Source organism: Micropterus salmoides, unplaced genomic scaffold (genome assembly GCF_014851395.1).
Source record: "Micropterus salmoides isolate LMB-PRFRI ecotype aquatic unplaced genomic scaffold, ASM1485139v1 Ms_hic_scaffold_22, whole genome shotgun sequence".
NCBI classification, from domain to species: domain Eukaryota; kingdom Metazoa; phylum Chordata; class Actinopteri; order Centrarchiformes; family Centrarchidae; genus Micropterus; species Micropterus salmoides.
In genome coordinates, this window is record NW_024041373.1 from 7,633,819 (window position 1) to 7,649,429 (window position 15,611).

Here is a 15,611-nt window from a genome sequence, read left to right on the forward strand (position 1 = left end):
ACTGAGATGTTCAAACATTTCCTCTTCATTCTTATGGGACATTCTCATCTAAGTCTTTTGATTCTTAAATGTCATGTAGTTGAATATCTGCTTGTAAAAAGCTGCTTTATATTTATTTGAAGATTGTCTATTATTTATATTTGACACCAATACTTTTAGTAAGAATGGTGAAAGGTGTAACAGTTGGTGCACATTACCTAAAGAGGAATACAGTTTATTCTTTCCACAGAAACGCTGGTAGTTTCTGCTGCTGTGATTGATGGTCATTGCTCCTCTCCTCCAGGAGGAGGCGGTGCAGGACAAACAAACAGCTGCTTTGTGACAGAAACAAGAAGATAATGAAGCAGCTATAGGACATAAAGAGCTTGTTGTTGACGGTGCGTGTTGTCCCAGCTGATTGTTGAAGAGTAGGAAGAGTGTAAAAAGACTGGGTCCCGCTGTATTACTCAGGCTGCACTACAGCGTCTATTCACAGGCGCGATCCCACTACTGAGCGGCACGGGGGCTTTGACCTGCTCCGTTTCCGACCTGGGCCGGTGCACCCCTCCTTAGACGACCTGGTGGTCCCGGGCTCCCCCAGGAGCACCATATCGATACCGAACTTAGTGCGGACACCCGATCGGCATAGTCCGCTGCAGCTCAGAGCTCCTGAGCTCAAACGGTCCGCCAGCCTCAGCCTCCCGGTAGCTTGGATTACAGGCGCGCGCCACCGCACCCGGCGAGGATCAGCTGCTCTCATCGGGCTTTTAGCTCCTGCAAACGTGACGAGAATAATACCACTTTCCTCTGTGTCCAGTACAGAGTTGGTCTGGAATATATCAAGCTGAACTTAGCATTAGATGAATAAATGTACACGTGACACAAGCTTGATAATATTTTTTTTTTATTATTCTAGTAATACTGCTTCTGATAAAGACACATGTTCATGCAAGATTTTGGATAGAACATCACTTAACAAAAACACAGCACAGACATCCCTCTGAATATGATATTTGCTTGTTGATCATGTTGGCCAGTTGATGTAATAACGTCCAGCAACTACAAAACATTATTTCACACTGAAACAGCAAGAATTTTATCTTTGGTAGAGATGAGGAAATCCAGGAAAAATATGAAAAAGATGGTAGACTGAATCAGACATGCAAAGAAACTCTGAATAAGAGGAAATTCCATCACTAAATTGAAAAGGAGGTCTAATAATGAATGAGGCAAATTCACTTTGATACAAACAAATCAAGGTGCGTTTAAATACTGGAGGTCCATTGCTTCCTTTTATCAATATGCAATTCCCTCTAAGGCACCCTTCCCTTTGACAGAAAGACGTTTCCCTACAAATGTAATAAAAAAAAATACTGACACTTTGCTTTGATACTTCACAAATCAAATGCTTGTGACCCTTTTGCCAACACAATCATGATATAAAATATCCATTTCCTACTTCTGATATCTTTCCAGACTTTCAAACAGCTACAGCAGGGATATGCAATACAGCACATAAGTGGATTCATCATGTGTTCTGAGTTACTGGGATTACTCTTTTTTTAAATCCCTGTTTAAAAGAATAGGGTGGGACTTTGTCAGTGTAACCTGCTCTGTAGCTATTCTTTCTGCCTGAATGTCAGTATATCCTTCACTCCCCCAGAGTCATCATGTAAACACAAATACACAACAACTAAAAACATAAATAAATGCTGTGAGGTTTAAACTGAGGTTAAAGAAGAGGAACAGCAGGGAGTATAACATTATGAGAGACACAGCTACTAAAACCCTTATAAAGACTTATTCTGGGATTAAACTGAGTTGAATCAACTATCCAACGTGCAGCCATCACAAACTTTAAGCTAATTTAAAGTTTCATGTCTAAGGAAAAACATTCCTGTCTAACAGTCTAAACAGTAACGTAAAATATATTTGACACAAATCATCTTGGACAGTTTCACCTCTAAAGGTCTCATCTATTCACAATGAGATTCAGTCAAAAATAGTGAAATAACTGAAACTGAAATCTTTTAAGGACCCCATGAAACAAACAAAACAAAAATCACTGGTTCATGAAATGTAACTGGTAAAGACAAAGCGTGTAGAAAGCATGTCAGAGATTGACGTGCTCAAACACCAGCAGTAACTGAAGAAGAGGCAGTGACGGGATGAAGACCCATGTTTTTATACTGGCTTTCTTGCAGTCGTTGGCTGTCCACTTTCTTTGGACACAATGTGTTTTACAAGACCAGTGTAAAGAAGTATGAAGTAGGGCTGTATATTTTTGGTCAGCTCAGTTGTCTTATATGTAAATCGGTACGTTTCATTTCATGTGGTCCTTAAATGCTTTTAATAACAAATAACACACTCTATACAATCTACGCTACTTTCATTTGAAAAGTTCAAAAACATAATCTACACACTTGTTGACAACACTTTACAATGACAGTCGAGCTTTCGGTCAGAAATAAAAGGCGGACATTAGGGCAGCTCTTTTGAAACTGGTGCTGTGGCAGCTTGTATGAGGTTACAGACCATAACAGGCTTTCACACAAACATGCTCTCTTCAAATGACAATTAACATGTCAAAGTGTCTCTAGCTGGACTGTTATGTAAAGAATTTGTTGAGAACAGAATAATATAGGCTAATACTTTATTGATCCCCTTATGCAAATTCTCTTTTCTCTCTGCCATATAGAGGTCAGAGGTCAGGGACACTTCAGCAGGGCCTGTTGGGAGTTGGGACAGACTTAAACCTGGGTTTACCAGATGAAGGACGGCCTCCCTGTTCAGCCACACATGCTGCCCCGAATGTAAATAATAAGTTGTGTCCACACGGTCAAGATAACGGGAATGTTGCTTATCAAGGCAAAAAAAACTGACATCTTGAATGTTTAGCTCATCCGACACACTGGGATAATACATTAGTCTATTTACATACATCTATGTAGTTTCTTGATCACGGTTGACATTCCTCACTGAAACTAATGGGTACAGACTTCTGCAGGCAAGCTGCACTAAAAAAAAAAAACCCCAATGAGAAACGTGTCTGATGAGAAAAATAGCATTCAAAATGACACAAATTCAATAAGATCTCAAATATCCAGGAACCTGTTGTATGCTAAATCTTGTGGACTGATCATGACCGCATTGACTTTACTGAGCAACAGTGCAAAGGCTTATAGAACAAGTCACAGCAACAGAGCAAGCTAACTGGCAGTCTTTTTAAGGGAGCATGGCTGGAAATGTAAGGCACTACAGTCTCAGTTGGAGCGTCTCTGCATCCTTCATATCTCCAATAAGCTATCTAGGGACAAACTGGTGGTGAGAACTGAGATGGAAGGGCGCCTGTCCTCGCTCAGAAACTCCCACAAAGGTTGCTGATCAGTTCAAAACCATCCTCAACATTGATAACAGGCATAATCAGGAGAGCAGAGATCATTTCTGCAGTTTCAGTTCCATGAAAAGAAAGATTCCCTCCAGGTGCGACAGGCGTGGTACAATTAAAGGCTCGGCTCTCGGTGCTACTTCTCAGGTAGAGTTTAGGAGTGAGGACAGAGCAGGAAGAAGCTTCTAGTATGGAGGAGACGAGGGGAATGTTTGTGTGTGCTTATAGTCGAGTGAAAGGTCCGACGTGAAGCGGCGCTCTCAGTTTGGGAGAGGAGCAGGAGTTGGTGGTGAACATTGAGGATGGGGAGGAAGAATAAGGTGAAGAGGAAGCAGAAGAAGGGTCACCGCTGTTGTTCAGGGTGAAGACACTGGAAATGGCCACATCCACAATACCTTGACATAGCTCTGGATATAGTTTCCTGGTGAGGGAAGGGATAACAGAAGTGTCAACATGCCCTCACATTTGTGTTACTGACTTAATGAGTTTAAATAAAGTCTACAGGAAACATAAGCCACTGCTAGCTGTGTGACTGATTTAATATTTAGCATAGGAATTCAATTCATGGGACAGTTTTTCATTGAAAAATTTAAAGTTCACTGAAGTCAAAGTTTCAAAAATAAAAATGAATGAGAAATAAAATTTAAATGTTTAGTTTTTGAACGATAGTAACATTTTCAAATCCAATTTCTGATTCTGACCCTCTATTAAAGTAATATAACAAACAAAATAATATTTCAACATTTCAGATAATTAGGGAAATGGATTCAAAGCCTGTTTTCCCTGCACACAAACAATACAAGGCTGCAAGATTTCTAGATGGGGAAAGAAGTGGTAAAAGACAAGCAAAACCGAAAGCGACGCTAGGAAAGAAACACTTTTAACATGAATGATCAGCTGAATGTTACTGACTGTGCACAGGCTGGAGCTCCATTGATCTCAATAAGCCACACTTTGAAGCTCTCGTCCACCATGAAATCAAATCCAAAGAGCTGGAAGCTCTGGTAGGACAGGTGCTTGGTGCTGATTGCCGGCTCTATACACGTCAGACAGCTCCTGTGAAACCAAAATAATTTCCAATCAGCTGGCTATTAATAACAAACATCTAAACAACATCACGCCGTGTGCAAACATGTGATAGAATTCATTAGGAACATTTCGGGCATGAGGTAATCACTGACCTTTACAGACCTCTACTGCCATTTAAAAAGGAAATGCACTATAAAAATGCCTCCTGCCCAGGTCACAGCTTACCCTTTATGTGATGGTAGCTGGTATTTGACAGATATCAAAGTCACATTTTCCCAGTAGAATGTAAGGGAGCTAACAGAGAGGATAAGAGGCAATACACCACAGTAACTAATACTTAATACTGTATGTGTACTGCTTTGTGATTTGCTTTTCTGTCTTTTCTTTATTGGCTGAAATGTCTTAAAACACAAGTCAGATGTCAGACGTGATTGGCTTTATTCTTACTCAATATTGCAGCAAAAGGGTCCTCAGCTATGTTAGCGGCTCTGTGAAACTGTACTTCAGCTAAAGGGTCACATCGGCATGCTCACGATGACAATGCTAGCATGTTGATGATGATGTTGATAGGAAGAATGATGTTAGCATGTTAGCATGCTAACATTTGCTTATTAGCACCCAAAACAAATAAAGGTTGTGAATGTCATCGGTTCTGCAGTTATTTGGTCATAAATCCAAGTAATGGACAGAATGAAGTGTTGACCGGATGGTGCCGCTACAGAAAATGTTAAGGGGTCATTAAGATCATTAGAATTTATCCACTTGGGTCCTTGAATATCTGTAGAGAAATTCATGGCAATCCATCTGAAAGCGTCAAATTATTTCACTTTAAACAACAAATGTCAACCTCACGGTGGTGTTAGAGGGAAAGTCAGGGAATCACCAAAGTCAGCATCCTCTGGGGAAAATGACAGACAGGCCGACATCCCTGGAGCCCTCGCATGTCTAAAAATGCCAGTGTGTGCCTAAAGGGTGAATGTGAAAGCCAAAGCACCTGGCGAACTAATAACTACTGATATTGTGTTTTTATTCAACAATCTTCCACAAAGATAATATGATTTGATGCTATGAACTGAAACCAGTGGCTTTCACATTTGCCACATGTCCTCAAAGTTGTCTCATCTCATCTCTCGTTAGTATCCAGCTATCAAGAAGAGTAAAATGTTGTTAATCAACCAAGTGACTTGAACAACAATACATTATATATGTACACTTTCAACTAGGACAGATTTGACTTGACAACTCACCATTTCTCAGAAGTAGAATTTGGAAAATGTCTCCAGTCACATAAATATGCTAGTTGCTGTGTTTGGAGTGCCAAACAGTATCAGACTGATAATATGACAAAACATTATGTATTTCAGTTTTCAATTTAATATGTAGAAGCTAAGCTATCTATTAGACAAGATCCAAAAACAAAAACTGCCGCATAAACAAGAAGGACCTACTTTATGATCTGCTTGATCTGAGGTAATATGGTGGTCTCCAGGGTGACACTGTGAGTGTTCAGCAGGTACAGCCTGAACTCATCAAAGAACATCTCGTTACCCTCCTCATATCGTCCGTAGTTCTGGGAGTGCTCCTTCTGAATGCAGTGGTTGGTCAGGTGGCTGGTCATGTTCTGGAGGTCAGAGGTGTTGTAGGGCTCTGAGGAAGTCCGCAGCACACCCTCCCGGTACAAATAGATGTTGTATTGATGGTCCACTAGCACCCAGCTCCTAGCAATAGCACAGCATAATACCTCTGCATGAGCCTCATGTACAGCATTGAGACAGACTAGCACAATCTCTGTGGATTTGTGTTATACATTTTTAAAAAACTTGCCTGATGTCAAACTTTCGATGTCCCGGCTCCAGAAGCAACGGTTTCTCCAGGTACTTCTGAATGACGTGAACCTGTCCCTGATTATCAATGTACTCCAGCAGCTGATTAGCATCATGGGATATCAAAATACCAGCGCCTGTTGCAATAAAATCAAACATGTTTAGCTGCCACGGACAGATCTTCAATTTAAAACAATAAAAGCATTAGAACTGCTCCCATGAAAGGGGACCCTTTAGCTGAAGTACAGTTTTACATTGCCTTAAGCAGAGCTAACAAAGAGTATGTAAATTAATATAATTTAATAAGACGCTGAAGGCAAAATGACTAAGGCTTACTTGTATCTTGGATTTCAACCAATGAAATGTGGATAATAGATTTCACCTTTAGCTCCAGCAGAAGACTTGGCTATCCACACAGTGCCCTCCCCACTTTCTTTTTTAGAGTGATAGGAGGCCAAGAAAACTTCCCTCTCATCCGTCTTGGGATTGTTCTTCAGATGGCTAATGCCATTTGTAGCTGGAGCAACAGGTGTGTTGAGGTTAGTAGGATAAATGATGTAGGATTCTGGGAACCAGTTACTTGAGTCGGACAGCTCTGGGCTGGTCTTTATTAGCCTAATGGTGAAGAAGGGAAATGGTCAGCTAACGTAAAGCCATTTGAGTAATTTATTTGCTGAAAAGTACATTAGTAACATGAATGATGGCAAGAAAAACAATTTCTCATGTAAAAAGACGGACACACACTTGACTAAGGACGCTTTTCTGCAAAGCTTGTCTGCTCCTCTGTAGTAATTCACCAGCTGCACCAGTCCCGGTTCATGACCTGTAAAGTCCAAGTGAGGAAATTTTAAAATTGATTAAAATACAAAAGTGTATACTGAGAGCAGTGACTGCGCACCGACACAATCTTTCCACAGGATGCTGTGGCCCTTCGCAGTCACAGCAGCTGTCTCATCCTGAGTGGGTGTACACCAAATTTAGCACACACAGACTTTTCTATATGAATTGAGGAAGGACATAATTTACCTAGACGTCCAAAGGGCAGTCTGTTCCGTTCACCGAGCATTAAGTTGAATCTTGGATTGTCTCTTTTCAGTCTCTTCCATTGTCCAGTTGAGAGGAGGATTTTGGAAACTTCTGCATAAACAGTGCTGTTGTCGTCACGGGTGACAAAGGTGTATATCGGGGAATTCATAATGCCACGCTGACCACGAGGGGAAGTATATAATAGAAACGATTGAATGTGTAAACAACTTAGCTGTCCAGCTAGTTACGAGGCTATCTGGTTGGCACTGCAGCACACAGATCGTTCAGGGTTATCTCCTCTGCCCGTGCCATAATGATGAGTCAGTCATATCCAGTCCACTCTTCCAGTTAACTCACACTATTGCTCCGCAGCTCAAATTCAGAAGTCCGAGGCTAACATGTATTCATATAATCACCATAACATGTGAGGATAGCAGATTAATGGTGCTCAGCAGACAGGGCTCCTTCTGTAACCCCAGACAAGGGTGTGACTGACTGCTGAAACCGGCTCCTGGGGCTGGTCCCGTCTGGATTAATTCACATCCCGTCTCCGGGTCAGTTAGCTAACAGACTGCGGCCACTGTGAACAGATATCACGGAAACTTTTCCATTAACACTCATCTAAGAGAAAGACTTTAGACAGAATAAATTCTGCAAAATTAACTAACTAGCGAGTCAGCTACACAATAGCATAAACGCAGTTACGGACGCAGCCTATTTTCCCAACGGCGGCGTATTCTCTGAAGCGCTGCGGCCGCTGTCATCCACTGTCGACAGCATAAACAAAAAGCTCCATGGTTGTGGTTAGTGTAGTTTACGCTTACACTGATGTTACGGCTAGCTGACATTTAACTTTTCCTTATACATAATAAACGTAAACAGACATAACCTGGAACACAATTATGTACAAGTAAAATTTATGTGAAAATCTATTTATTTTTATTTATTATTTTATTTTATTTCCACGACGTTAGTACTGCATTTCCCAGAATGCAACACGATAAAGCGACAATACATTAATTAACGTGTTGTGGCCACAAGATGGCGTCGTAGACCTCTGTACTAGCAGCTAGGGTCCTGTCCGGCCTCGGAGTCAAGTTTTAAAACTCCAGAAAAATGTTCTCATTCTGGGTAAGAGTGCCTCGAAGTTTCTAATTAATTATCATTAATCAAATTTAAATGGAATTTGATAGAGCGGCAAAATAATCATAACATATTAAGAGCGAACAGTGACTGGGCTAACCTGGAGGATAAATGGAGCACTCCCTGGTCCTGGCAAATTATGGGTCCCGTCCCGATATTTACATATGTTATTTACTTCTTTTTAGCACTTTATTATCCAAATGTTTTAACCTTAAGTCGACGTTTTGTCAGCTAAACATACAAAAGATAAGTTATGTTTTGGCTGAGTTTCTAGGTTTTTAGGTGAAAGTGATGCTCATACAGAAATTTAGGTTGTCGATGAACGATTTGGAACGTGGCCGGAAGTCTTTCTGTTGAAGAAGAAACCGGTGGCGGGAACAAGTAACTTAGGGGGCGAGTGAAAGTAAAGTACAGGCGCTTTCATCAAGTTAACGTTAGAAGACTTGTGTTTGTAGTCTAGCACCTGTTTACTTTGTCAAAACGTAAATATCATAGGAGGATATCCTTAATAGTAAGTGACTCATCCTCAGTGTTGTGGCCTGTCGTGTGGTGCGGGATATTTTCAGTGAACATTTCACTCATGCAACTAAGTTCAGTTAACTTAACGTTTGGTCCTGTCCGTATAACTTTACTGTTTATAACTGCATGTCAAGCAAGGCTAGATTTTCCTGTCAGTTATCGTTAAAGTTAAAGGACACTGCTGCAGCTTTGCTAGCGAACTTATCTCTAATGCAGTTAAATATCCATCATATTAGATATTTAGCCTAGTTGCATATAGTTAAAGGGGCGTTCCACCAATTGTACAGTCATTAACTAGTCCTGTTTAATAAGTACTACTCATGTCGTGAAAATAGTTGTTTGCTGTTCCCTGTGGCTCTTAAGAAGCTTTGTCAAGACTCAGAAAAGAAGCCTTTATGTTTAACGTTAGAGTCATGCATTAAAATTTGAGGTGTTTCGAAGACATGGGCATTAACCAGGCAGGGAGTGTCCTAACGAAGGGATGCTGTTGAGTTGGGATGCTAATGAGCCTGTTTGCAGCTTGACCCTTACTATTGACTAAGTGTCAGGTGAGCCTCGGCTGCTTCAATTTTAACCATGCTTTTTTGATCTGTTGTTTTCAGTCCCTGAACTCCTTGTATCCAATGCCCATGCGTATGACAGAATGCAATGTAATGAGTTGGTTTTTTTTCATGTGTATGGGTCAGGGGTGATGTGTGCCTTGGCTTTGACTGAGGTCATGTATTTTTAATAACTTTTGTCCCTTCTCCTTCACCAGACTGGAGCAGGCCAGGCATGAGTGGCGCACACCTGGACGAATGGCAGAGGAGGTCCTTTGACATTTCATCTGGCAACTGTACACCTGAACAGACGGCCGATGCCTACCGGGCCCACATCCTCTCCATTCAGTATGCATGGGCAAGCTCCCAGATCTCTCAGGCCGGCATGGCCAGCCTGCTCAGGACCTACTCGGAGCGCTACGCCGCAGTGCTGGACTCGGATGACCCACGCACAGGGCTTAACAACTATGCAGACAGCGCACTGCATCTGGCCCGCAGTCAGAGAAACTACAGTGACAAATGGGAGTCGTCTCTGACCATGGAGAGTGTGCTGGAGCTGCCCTGCGTGAAAAAGATGATTCAAGCTGGGACAGAGGGAGGAGGCTCCCTGGTGGCAGCAGGGGATGTAAACATATCTGTAGGGCAAGAGAGCAGAGGCAGCTCCCTGTCTGCTCCCTTCACCGGAGTCAGGTCAGAGGCTGCATTGTTCAGACCTGCAGGACCACAACAGCCTAAGACAAAGGGTAACAGCCCTACCAGTAATCCTGTTAATAATATTACGTCTGAGAGGCCAAGAGCCTCTGAGGGAACCTTGGGTAATCCAAACTCATTCTCCCGACCTCCTTCCCGACCACAGTCTGTGTTAAGTCATCCTCCTTCAGTTCTTCCACACGGAAACCCTGGCCCTGCAGGGGGCACAGAAAACTATCAGTCCTCTTTCTTCCCCACCTCCAACCCATGTAAGCGGAAGAATTTTTACAACCCAGATGGAGCGGATGGTGGCAGGGGCCAACATGGAGGTCAAGCAAGCACTGACCCACGAGCTGGAAGCAACTTTAAAACGGCTCGGGAGCAGTTCATTGTTGATCAACAGAAAAAACATTCCCATCAGCCACAGAGAGGTCAGACCACTGGAATGGCAGCAACTGTGAAGAAATCTCTGGGTGCTAACAGGCCCCGAGGCGCATTTTCTAAATTTGTGTCACCTATCCCACGACAGGAGGAGGAAGAAGGTGGGGCGAGCAGTAATCCCAATCAGGAACCTCAGATTCTGGATGACCGTCTGAAAAACTTTGAGCCAAAGATCATCGAGCTGATCATGAGTGAGATCATGGACCACGGCCCTCCAGTTGCCTGGGAAGACATAGCAGGCCTGGAGTTTGCCAAGACCACTATAAAGGAGATTGTGGTTTGGCCCATGCTGCGACCTGATATCTTTACTGGCCTCCGTGGTCCACCCAAAGGCATCCTGTTGTTTGGACCTCCAGGGACCGGGAAAACTCTGATAGGAAAATGCATAGCTTGCCAGTCAGGTGCCACCTTCTTTAGCATCAGTGCTTCATCGCTCACATCCAAGTGGGTGGGTGAAGGAGAAAAAATGGTGCGGGCCCTGTTTGCCATTGCCCGCTGCCACCAGCCTGCTGTCATTTTCATTGATGAAATTGACTCACTGTTGTCCCAGCGGACAGACGGGGAGCACGACTCATCCCGTAGGATAAAGACAGAGTTCTTGGTTCAGCTGGACGGGGCGGCCACGGCAGCCGAGGACCGCATCCTGGTGGTGGGCGCCACCAACCGGCCTCAAGAGATAGACGAGGCTGCCCGACGACGCCTGGCAAAGAGGTTATATATCCCCCTACCAGAGGCAACCGCCCGATTGCAGATAGTGACAAACCTCATGGCTCGAGAGAAGAACCAGCTGATAGAGCAAGAGCTGGAGAGCGTGGTAACAGCCACCAAGGGCTTTTCAGGCGCTGATATGACTCAATTATGTAAAGAGGCAGCTCTGGGGCCCATCCGAAGCATCCAGCTCAGTGAAATCGCCACTATCACTGCAGATCAGGTGCGGCCAATCCTCTACAGTGACTTCCAGAAGGCTCTGAAGACAGTACGACCCAGTGTCTCATCAAAAGACTTGGAGCTGTATGAAGAGTGGAATAAGACTTTCGGATGTGGACATTAAACTTGGCTCCTCATCCTGATCATCAAAGTTATGGATATCATTTTGAACTGAGTTGAGATAAACATGTGGCCTTACAGTGGGATCAATAACTCGTGACAGTCTCACCAGAAAGCCTAAAAAATGAAAAAAATTCACAAAGACGGCTTTTGAAATGCAGACGTGTTAGATTGTATTATACTGAGCAGGTGTTTCTGTCATTTTGTCTACCCCTTTGGCCCGAATGGGTCATTTATTTAAATGGACAATCTCTTTACAACCAGCCTGATTTGTTTTGTGAACCATTAACTTAAGCCCTTACTCACAGGATGCTGTAACTACACCCGAAATAAAAATATACAGATATCAGCTGAAACAAGGTGCGTTTACACAAAAATGTCAGCCATATGCTTGTTATCGTTATCCTTATTCATAGTTATCTTTGTGGTGAACGATTGCAAAAAACTGTTTCCATTATTTTCCATTCAAATTATTTTTACGAGTTCGTAATGGCCACGCTGTTCTGTTTAGATATGCATTTTCCTACTGGTTTAGTGTAAACATTAGGCACCATGTAGTGAGCTGTGTTCCAGATGAAGCAATGACCTGTTTGAATTCCTTTAGCTGTTAGTGTCCTTTTTACTTGGACATTCAGTATTTAGTATTCATTCCCGGAGATATCCTCACATATATCGTATATCGGGTGTCAAGACTTAACCTTTGTCATTGCATTAGTTTGTTTCAATTAATTGCATTGCCCAAATGAAATTTCTTTCCTAATAAAATTACATATTGCCCTGATCTATGTGTTTGTTTGTCTGAGAATTGAAACAAATCAATAGTAAGTTTATGTCCTGTGTAATGTGCCATTTCCCCACTTGGTCTTCCTCCCCGTCTGATCCACAGAGGGCATTGTGAACAATTTGTTGAGAGCTTATGTTGCACATCCCTGTAACATTTTGCCTGAAGTCCTGTTGTTGTGAAATGTTCTTGAGGCTAGTTGCGCGAATAGGGCAGCACAATATCCAGGGTCTCATGTTTCAAGAACCCTGAAACCTTTACTTTGTCGCACTTCCTGTGGAAAATCTGTTGCAATAAAATATAACAGCAAAACATCACTTTTATTAGACAATAAGCATTGGCTCTATGATTTTAATTTTAGTACTTATCCTTATCCACAGGGTTCATGCCTTGTTTCGATGTTTTGTTTCAAACTATGTCCAGTAAATTTCTCAGTTAACATTGTTATTAATTAAGATGACCACTTGCTCTCTTCCAGACAGCAGAAACTTGTTTAATCTATTGCCAAGTGGTTGTTTCGGTCAACAGAGATTCTTAATGTTGTTGATGGTCTTTGAGCTGAATGCCTCTCTGGTCAAACAGACGCTGTACTACTGAGGATGACCATTATAGATTGTGCACACATTAAATTAAATTCTCATGTAAATTTAATGAAACAATCTGAAAATCTGGAAGACCATGAAAAAAGACTTTCATTTATTTTTCATCTTTTTGTCAAGTCCCTGATAAATATTTCAGACGGGTGTGGTTGGCCACCATATTGAAACTTTGTTGAATTAGCCAGCAGCGAAAGTAGTCACACAACGGCCCCTCGGGCATCACTGAACATGGCGACTCCTCACAGCTGGACTGGGACAGATGCACAGAATTCTTCTGGTGCTGGTGGGATCCATAGAGTATGGTCTGGAAATGGTGCCATATGGTGTAAAGTTGTAGCTCAAATTGACAGTGGCTGTGCAGCAGTGGTCACAAATATTACACAGTACATGTATTTATTACATTAAACAATGAATGCAATGTTACTTCCTATTTATTGTTATTTAAATTTAGAAATACTGACATTTGACATTGTATCACATGAGACTTGTGTATAACCTGGAGATCAGACTGTGGTGGAAGACGCACTTAAAACTTTTACTTAAGTAAAAGCATCTGTGAAACAATGAAAAAATGCACCATTAAAATAAAAGTCAGTAAGTGAAAGTATAGATTTTCCACGTTTTTTTATATTGTTTATGGTGTGCATTTCTACACCTGTTGCTCCTTTGTTGCGTTTTTGAGAAAGCACCTGCTTGTGTTTTCTGTAGCTTTAAACCATACTTGCTGTTACCACCAGTGACCACAGCTGTCACCAAAACAATCATGACTGAAATTTTAAGGTTTATAACTTAAACCAAAAGCAACATACTCCTTTTGCTGAGAAATGGCTCATGTGAGTGTTATACTGTTACATTTCATTACATAGGCTGTTGATTCTGATGCATCAGTGCATAAGTAGCATTTTACCATTGTAGCTAGTGGAGCTGCAACTAGTTTTAACTACTATATATATATATATATAGTATTAGCATAGTATTTATATAGTCTAGCATTTCCAAGTGGGTCACAAGATAAATCCAAGGGCTTGTGACACAATTAATTGGGTAAGAAAGAGGGAAAAACAGTTTTGTTAGACTAATATTCTTTTTGTTTTGTTTTGTTTTTTGGAACTTTTCTCTAATATTTTTTGGGGAAATATGGATCATTTTAACCTCTTTGGCCCAAACTGTTCAAATAAAACCATTTGAGAAGTTTAGAGGAGAAATGTCTCTCTGGTGGAACTGCTCTCAACTCTTAGACATCTGAAACGTGACAGAATGGGAACCACTGGTTTCATCTTTAATCATTTATAAAACCGTTCAATATATTTAATGTAAAATCCTACTCTGAATCTAACAACTAACTATAGCCTTTGAATACATGTAGTGGTATAATATTTCTCTCTGAAAATGCATGTGTAAACTAGTCATAGAAATACTCAAGTAAAGCACATGAACCTCAAAATTGTAGATGCACAAATTTAAGTTCACAGAAAGGCCCATTTGCCCATTTATTAAGAGATTTAAGTTTTTACGACTATCAGCTTGCATTCCTAAATAGACATCCAGTCATCTGAAGAAAAGCCAAGAGAGGCAATCAGATGTGATATTTAATTTAGAGCTGCAACAATTAGTTGGTTAATCAATTAAGCAATCGAAAGAAAATTAATTACCAACTATTTTGATAATCGATGAATGTGTCATAGATTTGCTGGTTCCAGCATCTTAAATGTAAGTATTTGCTGCATTACTTTGTAATTTATGATAGCAAATGAAGTATATCTGGGTTTTAGACTGTTGGACAAAATATGCAATGTGAAGGCATTTTTTACTTTTCTTTTGATATTTTATATACTAAATGATTAATCGATTATTCATGAAAATAATTGTTAATTGTGGCCCTAATTTAATGGTGCATTTAATTGTGCAGTCGGCCCCTCATGCTGAGGAACAGTAGTTGAAACAGCAAATTAAATTTTTCCAGTGAATATTCTGTTATGGCCGTCTATTAATGGGACACAGTCATGTAAAGTGTGAAAATGTACTAACATCTTGTTGGATGCTGTTAATAGCACAATTGGAAGTGGTTAAGTCTTATTCTTAAATACTATTTCAGTCAGCTGGCCGAAAGGGGAAGTGAGATTTGGGATTCTGGCAGGGCCGGAGTTGGTTGGCCAGATTATCCCTCTCATGCAAATGTCCTCCCTCCCCTGTTGGGTCCCAGTGAAGCGTGGGGGGGCTCAGCGCTGGGCACAGCTGCTTCCCGTTTCTGCTAAATCACACAGCAGCCATCTGGACGAGGCATGCAGCCGCACAACGCCGCCGAGCTCCTCTGCCTGCCTTGGCTGTGCCTCTCCAGACAGGCCTGGCCCTCAGAGCCTCGGCCCCTGCCTTCTGCTCCAGTGCCTCATCCTCTCTGTCCCAGCTCTCTGCTGCTACCGCTCCTCAGAGGACCAGCGGGACTCTTCAGGTCCTGGACACAGCACATGTCGACATACTGGTGCGTGTGTGTGGAGGGACCCTTTTGTGTGAGCTGCTTATGCCACCGTTACTCCCCTTGATGTCATAGTTTTAACACAAGGGTCTCTGAGCAGACAAATGCCATCATGCGTTAGCCTTGTCGTCTCT

At 41.8% G+C, this 15,611-nt stretch overlaps 2 protein-coding genes across 4 annotated transcripts; one reads left to right on the forward strand and one right to left on the reverse strand.

Moving 5' to 3' along the window:
• Positions 1-866: 866 nt before the first annotated feature.
• Positions 867-8,008, reverse strand: ttl (tubulin tyrosine ligase). The gene is made up of 7 exons (XM_038737321.1): positions 7,246-8,008; positions 6,964-7,042; positions 6,602-6,834; positions 6,221-6,356; positions 5,845-6,114; positions 4,280-4,423; positions 867-3,788 (listed from the first exon to the last, which is right to left on the reverse strand). Exons 1-7 carry the CDS (start codon positions 7,412-7,414, stop codon positions 3,590-3,592), a joined length of 1,230 nt encoding a protein of 409 aa, XP_038593249.1. The 5' UTR covers positions 7,415-8,008; the 3' UTR covers positions 867-3,589.
• A 284-nt stretch (positions 8,009-8,292) lies between these two features.
• On the forward strand, positions 8,293-12,405 carry fignl1 (fidgetin-like 1). 3 transcript variants are annotated; one of them, XM_038737319.1, is made up of 2 exons: positions 8,293-8,376; positions 9,665-12,405. In XM_038737319.1, exon 2 carries the CDS (start codon positions 9,682-9,684, stop codon positions 11,626-11,628), a length of 1,947 nt encoding a protein of 648 aa, XP_038593247.1. In that variant the 5' UTR covers positions 8,293-8,376; positions 9,665-9,681; the 3' UTR covers positions 11,629-12,405. The 3 variants fall into 3 exon arrangements, with proteins under 3 accessions (XP_038593247.1, XP_038593246.1, XP_038593248.1); XM_038737318.1 differs by lacking the exon at positions 8,293-8,376 and adding an exon at positions 8,746-8,899; XM_038737320.1 differs by lacking the exon at positions 8,293-8,376 and adding an exon at positions 9,199-9,455.
• The last annotated feature ends 3,206 nt before the right edge of the window (positions 12,406-15,611 follow it).